The 10000-nt window shown below is 37.3% G+C and overlaps 2 protein-coding genes across 3 annotated transcripts in view; both read right to left on the bottom strand.

The window, feature by feature from the left end:
* cin (Molybdenum cofactor synthesis protein cinnamon) overlaps positions 1–6018 on the bottom strand; it is a 7076-nt gene extending 1058 nt beyond the window's left edge. Inside the window, exons 1-8 of one of the 2 annotated variants that reach the window (XM_086548981.1) lie at positions 5912–6018; positions 4368–4523; positions 3872–4021; positions 3436–3596; positions 2051–2648; positions 1701–1941; positions 1004–1278; positions 223–408 (exon numbers count right to left, since the gene is read on the bottom strand). In XM_086548981.1, the coding sequence (XP_086405107.1) occupies positions 223–408; positions 1004–1278; positions 1701–1941; positions 2051–2648; positions 3436–3596; positions 3872–4021; positions 4368–4490 (1734 nt within the window). In that variant the 5' untranslated portion in view covers positions 4491–4523; positions 5912–6018. Of the gene's footprint in view, positions 1–222; positions 409–1003; positions 1279–1700; positions 1942–2050; positions 2649–3435; positions 3597–3871; positions 4022–4367; positions 4524–5909 lie in introns of both variants that reach the window. The other variant, XM_043032224.2, reaches the window with a different exon arrangement.
* Positions 6019–7479: 1461 nt separating this feature from the next.
* The window catches only part of LOC122263656 (uncharacterized), a 6363-nt gene continuing 3842 nt past the window's right edge, over positions 7480–10000 (bottom strand). Inside the window, exons 6-8 of the mRNA XM_086548982.1 lie at positions 9988–10000; positions 9048–9282; positions 7480–8625 (exon numbers count right to left, since the gene is read on the bottom strand). The exon at positions 9988–10000 is cut by the window's right edge and continues 165 nt beyond it. Of these exons, the coding sequence (XP_086405108.1) occupies positions 8531–8625; positions 9048–9282; positions 9988–10000 (343 nt within the window). The 3' untranslated portion in view covers positions 7480–8530. The remainder of the gene's footprint in view (positions 8626–9047; positions 9283–9987) is intronic.

Here is a 10000-nt window from a genome sequence, read left to right on the forward strand (position 1 = left end):
TTTAAAACTTTTTTTTGCTCCCTTTGAATAAAATGTTTATTTATTTAGAAAAATGCCTTGTGCCAATACTATCTGTTTCATTCATTGTAATACAAGCAAAAATATTGTTTTTCCTAAACAGTACTAAGATACAAATACAAGAAAAAATATATAAATACAAAAAAGAGAAGGGGGTATATGGGTCTGTTGGCATCAAGTGGGTACCCCTGCTCCAGAACTTACCTTCACTTTTATGCACGTATTCTCAACAGCACTTCGACCACTCATTTTGCGACACAGAGGGAGCAGGTAGAGGTTGGAGGTAACGATGGCTGACACTGGATTACCTGGGAGGCCAAGGATTAGCTTCTTCTCTCCTTTGTAAAGACAAGTGGCAAATGTCGTAGGTTTCCCAGGTTTCATAAAGACCTAAGAATGGGTAGAGAGAGAGAGAGACAAAAGAACACAAGTTATTGAAGGAATACCTTATAATCTCATAACAAACTCATAAAATAAAAACTTCCATCACTTAAAGAACACAAAAATCCCCCTATATTATGCAGTTACATTTAAGCACCACATCATAAAATATTGAATTATACAATTTATAGTAACTATTCCTCATGAAAATTAGTAGCTACCCCCAAAAAAAATTTACTGTTCCTGCTTATGAAGTTTACTTTGTCTCGTTTACATAGTACTGATTCAAGTCTAAAGACCTCATTCACTAATCCTCAGATATATACTTGTAGGATTGTATATCTATGAAAGCAGTTTTCAAATGACGTAAAACCTATGATTTAGCTCTGAATTCATAAATTGCAAAAGTACCACAATTTAAACTGTATCTATTTACTCTTTAAAAATTATTACAGACTGTAAACATGGGCAAATATATTTTATTAAACTAAAAAACAAAGAAAAGTAAGAAATTCATAACAATTCTAGCTGGAGCATTACTCTCCACAAAACCATTCCCACACACAACGCAACATGAACTACATCAGCTTTGAAGACAACTCACCTGTGCGAAATGAATCTCTGCTCCGAAGTCTGAGGTGAGAACAGGGCGCAGAATGTCTCGCTCACCCATGGACACACTGCCTGTAGTGACCAAGATGCTTGCCTGGTCCAGAGCCTTACAAAGAGCCGCCAGCAGTGTGGTCGGGTCGTCCTTTGCAATCCCTGCGTCTACGACAGGGATGTTGTGTTGATGTAGGAGGGATACAAGGGTTGTCTTATTACTGTCACGAATGTGTCCTTCCCTTAGTTGCTCCCCTGGTTCTTGAAGCTCATTACCTGCAGAGGTCAGAGGTCATGAGATGAAATGCATCACGTTGAAAGTATGCATGGAGTAAAACTTGCATAATAACAAAATATTGTTATAATACTGAATATGTATTATGTTTGTATTGAGTATATGCATACATATGTAAATGTCTATTTGTGAGTCTGTAAACACAAACACACACGACAAATAAACACCAACACAAACACACACAGACTTTTACACACACACACACACACGTGCATACACATACCCATGAACCCATGCATGTATGTATGTATTCCTGTGTAAATGAATGTATTAATTCCTGTGTAAATGCAGACAAAAAGTTATACAAGCTAGGTTTCTTATCTCACACATACATCATTATCACTGATGTTATAAACTTTAAGCCTTATCATTTAAAACATAAACATAAACATTGAAAACCTACCAGTTGACAAGACTGCCACAGTTGGTTTACTTGTAACAGTTACATGCGTGACTCCTACAGTAGCAAGGAGACCCATTTCAGGGGGACCAAGTAGAGTTCCTGAAGCAAGAATCTTCTCTCCAACTGCAATATCACACCCAAGTGGACGGATGTCCTGGCCCGCTGAAGGTGCTTTGAGGATTTTGATCTCCAGTTCAGTTTTGCCATCATCACTCTCCTTCACCAGTTCTGTATCTTCAACCTAAATAAATAAAGGCAGGAGGGGTAAAAGGGAGAATACCATTCCTCTTTTGGTAATTCTTGATAATATAGGATCCCATACAGCAAATTGTGAAATACTGTGCATTTACCTGTACTACAGCATCAGCACCAGGTGGCACAGGAGCACCAGTGTTTATTCTGATACACATACCACTGGTCACGGTATGGTCTTCTGGTCCACAACCAGCAGTTGCATCTCCTCCCACCTTGCGGGCACCTGCTCCGTCCTGGGACAAGACCGCATATCCATCTTTTATAGAAGCTGGGAACGGAGGTAGAGGGTCTTTGGCAAAGATGTCTTCCGCAAGTACAAAGCCCAGGGCCTCCAGCATAGGAAGAGTCCTTGTGGAACCCTTCTCTGCATGTGATAAAACAATCTCAGTGGCTTGGGTGACAGATATCATGGGATACGGAGACTTCCTTGGGCGCCGACATACAGCCGTCACATCAGCTTTGGACTCGCCATTACCAGATTCGTTGGCATGATGATGGTGATGTCCTTGATGGTGGTGGTGGTGACCACGATTAAAATGACAGTGAGGCTGGTGAGATGAGTGGTGGTGGTGGTGGTGATGCGCATGTCCGGCTTTTACTCCTTCTGCTTGTAGTTGCACGTGAGTCTTTTCAACTGAGGTCTTTTGTCCTGTAAGAAGGTCGATGGCATGTGGGATTGCTGGGGCAAGGAACCTGTGGGTAACAATAAAAACTTGTTGATGATTTGCTTTACATATTACATTATATATCAATCATATTATCTCAGTATGGAACATTTATGAACAATATTGCTGATAGGTTCACACAATTACTAATCATCATAATTAATGTGACATAATAAAATATGTCCTGGAATTCTGTCAATATTTCCCTAATCAATAATTCCAGGCTTTCTTGGCAACTGCATTTAATGATAGACAAGAAGAAGTTAGCTGACAAAGAAGAAGTTAGCTGACATTTCAGTACAGATATAAACACTTGCAAGAAATACGACAAGGCTTCAGTAGCCGCTCTAACAAGAAAATATCAAACTGATTGATCTGAACATAAAAAATTCTCAATTCAGATATACAGCATATACCTAAAGCCTTGTCCATAAGCGCTCTATATATATTTAAAAAAAAAACACATAGAAACAGCAAGGCTTCAATGTGATGATGTAATTTTAAAAATAATTTAGCACTAGTGTTAATAAATAGGTTCAAGCATAAATTGGTTATTACTGGAATACCACTTCATATTACAGGTACTTGCAATTTACGAATTTACAATGCACAAGTTCATGCATCTAAGATTTCAACATTACCAAATAATTTTTAGATTCTTAAAAATATGTTAAAGAAATATGGACAAATCTACCTTTCTTCAAAGTAAAATGAATGAATAACTCACCAAACAGTGCAAAGTCAAATATTTAGTTATCTAAGACTCATCAAAAACTAGTCTTTATCCACAAATTCAACATCCTTCTTTCAAATACCTGACACACTCCTCCGATCCCTTTCTGCTCCCTGGCACAGTCACAATCAAACTCTCCGAGCGATAGCCACACACCGGGCGCGACAACATGGCAAGTGGGGTAACTTTGAGTGACTGTGTCATCATATTTATACACATTCCACTTGCTTCTCTTTCAATCACCTAGAGACACCAAGAAAAAATCAATAGTAACAACATAGAATTCTTATAACAACTATAAAAAATTTAAAAAGGTTATATGTACCTACATCAAACATAATGTATATTCCATACTCGTTGTATTTGTATACAACAATCAAGTGTACAGTATTAATAAACATGAACTAAAAAATCTATAAAATAGAAAATTGTAGAAATTGGAAGAAGAAAAAAAAATGAATGGATATCTCAACTGTACTCTCAAAAAATCATCAAAATGTTTTCCCACTCTCCCTTACCTCCTTCACGGCCTCTGGAGTTACATCTCGAGGAGCTGCTCCAGTCCCACCAACGGTGACGATCAGATTAACTTTTTTCTCGTCACACCACTTGAGTAACATCTCTTTTATCTGGTCCACTTCATCAGGGACACAGCAGTACTCAACCACCTGGAGTAAATCTTAATGTAATACAGCCTATCTTTAGAATATCAAATATGATGATAATATTATCATGATATTATTGTGGCTAAACTTTAAATCAACTGCAATTTTAACTGCCTACATTCTGTATGAAAACTCTGACCATGTAGGGAAAACTGATCTAATTCTAAACAGCAATAAAAAAAAATAAAAAAATCTAAAACATACTTCTAAAAAAGTAAAAAAGCACATCTAAAACATGTCCCAATATGTCATAAAATGAATGATTATAACATGATATGATTTCAGCATAAGGGCATCTTATCATGATATAGACAGAGCCAAGAATGTAGGACAATGAACTCATCTGTACCTGTCCTCTGAAGAGAGTGTTCTTGGCTATGAGGTCCTTCAGATTCGCACCAGCAGTGTCCTCTGCCTCCCCTCGGGAACACCTGTCACTCACTGTCAGTATTCCAACCTTTATACCTGACATTGCTGTGGCGCTTGTTCCTGGTTGAGGGGATATGTTGGGAAAGTATCTTCATCAAAAACAGAACAGAATACAGACGTGATATACTAAACATACTCTGCTCTCACTCCTCTCTGTTTTCCTTTCCACCCATTCAGATTTCTCTTCTTTATGCTATTCCCTAACTTCTCATTCATCTTCTCTCACTTCTCACATATCTTCCCTTAAAATTCCCTCACCTCAAGTCCCTATCTTCTGGCAACAACCAGGTGTAGAATTTGTTCCGTGGCAAACTGAAACGGCCTGAGTTTGTCCGTCAGCAGTCATAGGCCAATCCGTTGTTCTATTTTCATAAATTATCCTGCCTGTATTTGTAAAATGTACTGGTATCATACGATTAAATATTAGATGCAGTATAGCTATCTCTTAAAAGATGGTTTAAATGTTACTAACATACCATTCCAAGCCATTATTCTATTTTCATTAATTATCCAACCTGTGTTTGTAAAATATACTGATATCATACACTTAAATACTAGTATAGCTATCTCTTAAAAGATGGTTTAAATGTTACCAACATACCAGGCCTAAACGCCAATTACTGCAGCCTCAGTGTCTTTCGAAGCTCTCGTAAAAGCTCATAAATCTCTCTTGCTGACATTCTGGGAGGAGAGAGTTTGTAGACTTCCCAGGTAATTTACTGTATAAAGTCAAAGCTCTATCTTGCCAGAATATACTGTTCTTGATGGGGTTTTGCTATTGTTGCCACAGGACATTTCTTCTTGACATAGGGTCCATGTGACACTTTCCTGCATCATCCATATTGGGAACACTGCTAGTGATATCCCATGTGTCATTAGTTATTACTAGCATTATACTTATCATTGTGTTTTGCATATTGCTGATATCTGTCCTGCAATTTCCCTTGCACATTTCAAGTTCTTCCCAGTTACTGAGTTTAAATCAACATTGTTACTGGTTTCTGCAGACTAATTATGCTATTTCTGGTCAGTAGATATTAAAGCAAACTATTTATACCTAATACATTAATGTCATCTGTAAGTGATGGGCAGATTTTGTAATAGCATCAAAAATACATGGAAATGCAACAATGTTTTGCTGACCATTTAGGCCTACTGTAAAGCTTGGCATTGACCTACTGTATAAATCAATAGTATTTTCCTGTCATGTCAATGTGACATTTAGGCTAATGAAGTTCCCGAAATGGCACATGTAGAAAAAAAAACAAGAAAAATAAAATCCGTTTCATACCCTGTCAATCATTACAAAACTAATAAAGATTTCCAAAAACACAAATCGAAAAATATTATTCTTGTTCCATTGCACTTTCCGTTCTAAAGCAATGACAACATCAATTAGTGAAATACACAAACCCTCAAAGGTACAGTAACACAAAATACATAAACAGTGAACACCACTCACAGATATGAGAGCAGAGAAACGAAATACAGCTGATCCGAGGAAGCGTTTTCGCATGTCACGGTCGTCAGCTGGGGACGCGGCGGTCAGCTGATCCAATGGTAAACAAGGAGGCTTTGTGACGTCACGACCGATGGGAGTAGAGTTGCTATATATTTTATTTGTATGTATCCTTTGTATGTTAATATCTATATCTATGTGTAATGTGTATATATATATATATATATATATATATATATATATATATATATATATATATATGTATATATATATATATATATGTGTGTGTGTGTGTGTGTGTGTGTGTGTGTGTGTGTGTGTGTGTGTGTGTGTGTGTGTGTGTGTGTGTGTGTGTTGTGTGTGGGTGGGTGGGTGGGTATATATAGAGAGATATAGATAGATAGATAATAGATAGATATAGATACAGATAGACACTTAAACGCACACGTGTGTTTGTTTGTGTGTATGTATATATACAGATATTTATAGAACATATATATATATATATATATATATATATATAGAGAGAGAGAGAGAGAGAGAGAGAGAGAGAGAGAGAGAGAGAGAGAGAGAGAGAGAGAGAGAGAGAGAGAGAGAGAGAGAGAGGGGGAGAGAGAGAGAAAAAAATTCTTCTTTTTTTCAGAAGTATATGAGATTAAACAGCAGCTGCATTTCTTTACAAACAATTCGCCAATATACACATGACTAAAACATCTGGTGAAAACGCAAAATACATATCTTGAATATGAACTTTGAATCTCCACAGATACCATGCACATTGCTGCTAGCTGAAAAAAAAAATATTTTCAGAAACCACAATTACTAAGACGGAAATTTCTCTATCAAAGCCACAGGTAGCAAAAGGGAAAGAAACTGCCCTTGGGTATTCTAGCTTATCTTTCTTATCAAAGTGCTTTGAAACTCATTTGGGCGAAAGTTACACGATGCCAATGTCCAATTTCTCTTTGGTTTTATGTTCCCTTATTCACTGCGTTCGGTTTTGCTCTGCTTTAACATTCTTAATGCAAATTGCAAGTAATCGGTATGTTGAGTGTTATTTATTTCGGAAATGCCAATGTCATTCAATTGGCAAAAAATAATTCAGTTTAGTGAGTGAAAACACGACTTCCTGATTCCGGTTAGCGCAAGTCGCTCGTTACCTAATCTCAGGTACAAACCTTCAGTTCTTCATAATATTACTTTTTATTTTCTCTCTCTTTCAATTTATTCTTTTTCTATTACTTTTTCAGTCGCTCTCGCTCTTTCTCTCTTTTGCTCTCGCTCTCTCTCTCTCGCTCTCTTGCTCTCTCTCTCTCTCACGTTCTCGCTCTCTCTCTCTCTCTCTCTCTCTCTCTCTCTCTCTCTCTCTCTCTCTCTCTCTCTCTCTCTCTCTCCGCGCTCTCTCTCTCTCTCTCTCTCTCTCTCTCTCTCTCTCTCTCTCTCTCCCTCTCTCTCTCTCTCTCTCTCTCTCTCTCTCTCTCTCTCTCTCTCTCTCTCTCTCTCTCCCCCTCTCTCTCTTTTCTCTTCTCCCCTCTCTCTCTCTCTCTCTCTCTCTCTCTCTCTCTCTCTCTCTCTCTCTCTCTCTCTCTCTCTCTCTCTTCTCTCTCTCTCTCTCTCTCTCTCTCTCTCTCTCTCTCTCTCTCTCTCTCTCTCTCTCTCTCTCTCTCTCTCTCTCTCTCTCTCTCTCTCTCTCTCTCTCTCTCTCTCTCTCTCTCTCTCTCTCTCTCTCTCTCTCTCTCTCTCTCTCTCTCTCTCTCTCTCTCTCTCTCATGGAAGATTCACGGAACACATTATACACACATATTGCCTGGATTGAAACTTCATTGATTTGCGAATGATAACCGTAAGATACATTACAAAATGTTCAGCTGAAGTTTTCAGATAATATCTGTCGTATATTAGGGAATTAAGATAAAAATACTATCTATGATAGTTCCTTCTGTTAAGGCAATTCATAGGACAAGATAAACGGTGTGCTATTTTATTCTGGCTTAGCTTATCAACAGTGATATACAAAACCGTGAGAAAAAAAAGCGTGTACATTTTATATTTTTTCTTCTTACTTTTGTGTTTTCACTCCATCATTTATTTCAGTTTTATTTGTAGCTACACGTCAACCCCTTTTGAATTGATTTTTTTCCTCGTAGCTTTCGTGGTTAATAATTAATTTTGCTTCAAACGCTGTTGCAAGTCTTAATGATATTATAATAATTAGTAAATAAACAGAGAAAAATGTGAGTCCAACTCGTAGATCTGGAAAAAAAATGTTAATCGCCGTATTCCTATTAAAGTCAATGTTTTGATAATTCAGCAACTATGAAACGTCAGGTTGTGTTTGGAGTATCAGTTAACCTTTAGCAGGCTTTTTAAATGTGTGTGGGTGGGTGAGTGGGTGTGGGTGTGGGTGTGGGTGTGGATGGCTGGGTAGGTGGGTGGGTGGGTGGGTGAGTGAGTGTGGATGGGTGGATAGGTGTGTGTGTATGTGTGTGTGTGTGTGTGTATGTGTATGTGTATGTGTGTGTGGGTGTGTATATGTGGGTAGGTGGGTGGATGTTTGCGTGCATGTGTTTGTGTGTGAGTGTGTGTTTATGTTTGTGAGCATGTGTGCGTGCATGTGTGTGTGTTCAGACGCCCGTAGGTTGCGTGGAACCGCCTTCAACCTCCACCTGATCCTTCAGCGCCTGCGGAAGGTCGTCGTAGATCTCCTGAGAAACCTTCTCTGCAAAAGAGGAAAAGTCGACTTCATGGAATTACGTTTCTTCTGAGGTTTGCGAGTGTTCTTTTGCGTATATGCAATTATGATGAAACAGTCACAATAAGAGAAAGATATATATATATATATATATATATATATATATATATATATATATATATATATATGTGTGTGTGTGTGTGTGTGTGTGTGTGTGTGTGTGTGTGTGTGTGTGTGTGTGTGTGTGTGTGTGTGTGTGTGTGTGTGTGTGTGTGTGTGTGTGTGTGTGTGTGTGTGTGTGTCATCAATTTCGAACGTACATTTATGAACTTATAAACCCCCTACATCCTATTTCATCTCCATCTATCAAACCGTACATAAGAAGACAAACCCACAAAGACAATAAAAAAACATAAAAACAATCAGAAAATCAGAATCGTCGAACATACCATTACACCTGTAATTCATGTTAATCCAAGAAACTCGGTATTCATCTAAGGACGCGGCTCCGAGCCGACCTCCTAGCAGCTGGTCATTGTAGATATTTCCTGAATCAGTCAACAGTTTCTCGTTTTCGTGAATGTAGACTCGGATCAGCCCGATCTCCGGCCGATGGGACACTCGGAAGTTGTAGTACACGTTCGGTTTCCAGATGGCGTTGCTGTCGAACCAAAGCAGTGCTGTCTGTGGGAGGAACCGGAGGGAGGGAATGAACACAGGTAAGTGAGGAAATGTTTTTGTTTAGAATGTGGGAGGGAATCGTTTATTGGGAATAATGATAAAAGGAATAAGAAGAGAATTGATTTGTTCTTTATTTTCTGAGGAATGCCAAGAGGAACCTTAAATATATCATTTGAAACTTTTGATCTAGTGTAAGTCATGAAATGTCATATGCTGCAGATCATGAAAAGTCGGGAAGCAGCTGAGTGTTGTGAATATATATTACCAGTACTGGTGTGAATAGCTTTCTTCATTTAAGAAGAGAGTAAGAGAGAAAGAAATATTTATCTTTTCATTCTTCTCAAGAAATTCGATCTTTGATCCGAAGGGTTTTGTTTGTATACAAAAACATGAACACAAATACATTCATATATACTCATACACCGCCCTTACACATATTTATATATATATATATATATATATATATATATATATATATATATATATATATATATATATATACATACATACAGTACATATATATATATATATATATATATATATATATATATATATATATACATACATACAGTACATATATATATATATATATATATATATATATATATATATATATATATATATATATATATATATATATGTATATATATGTATATATATGTATATATATGTATATATATATATATATATATACAACCAGAAGAGTACCTCGCCCGGAATG

This window comes from Penaeus japonicus, unplaced genomic scaffold (genome assembly GCF_977035675.1).
Source record: "Penaeus japonicus unplaced genomic scaffold, GWHDUDI00000001_assembly GWHDUDI00000021, whole genome shotgun sequence".
In the NCBI taxonomy this organism is placed as follows: Eukaryota; Metazoa; Arthropoda; class Malacostraca; order Decapoda; family Penaeidae; genus Penaeus; species Penaeus japonicus.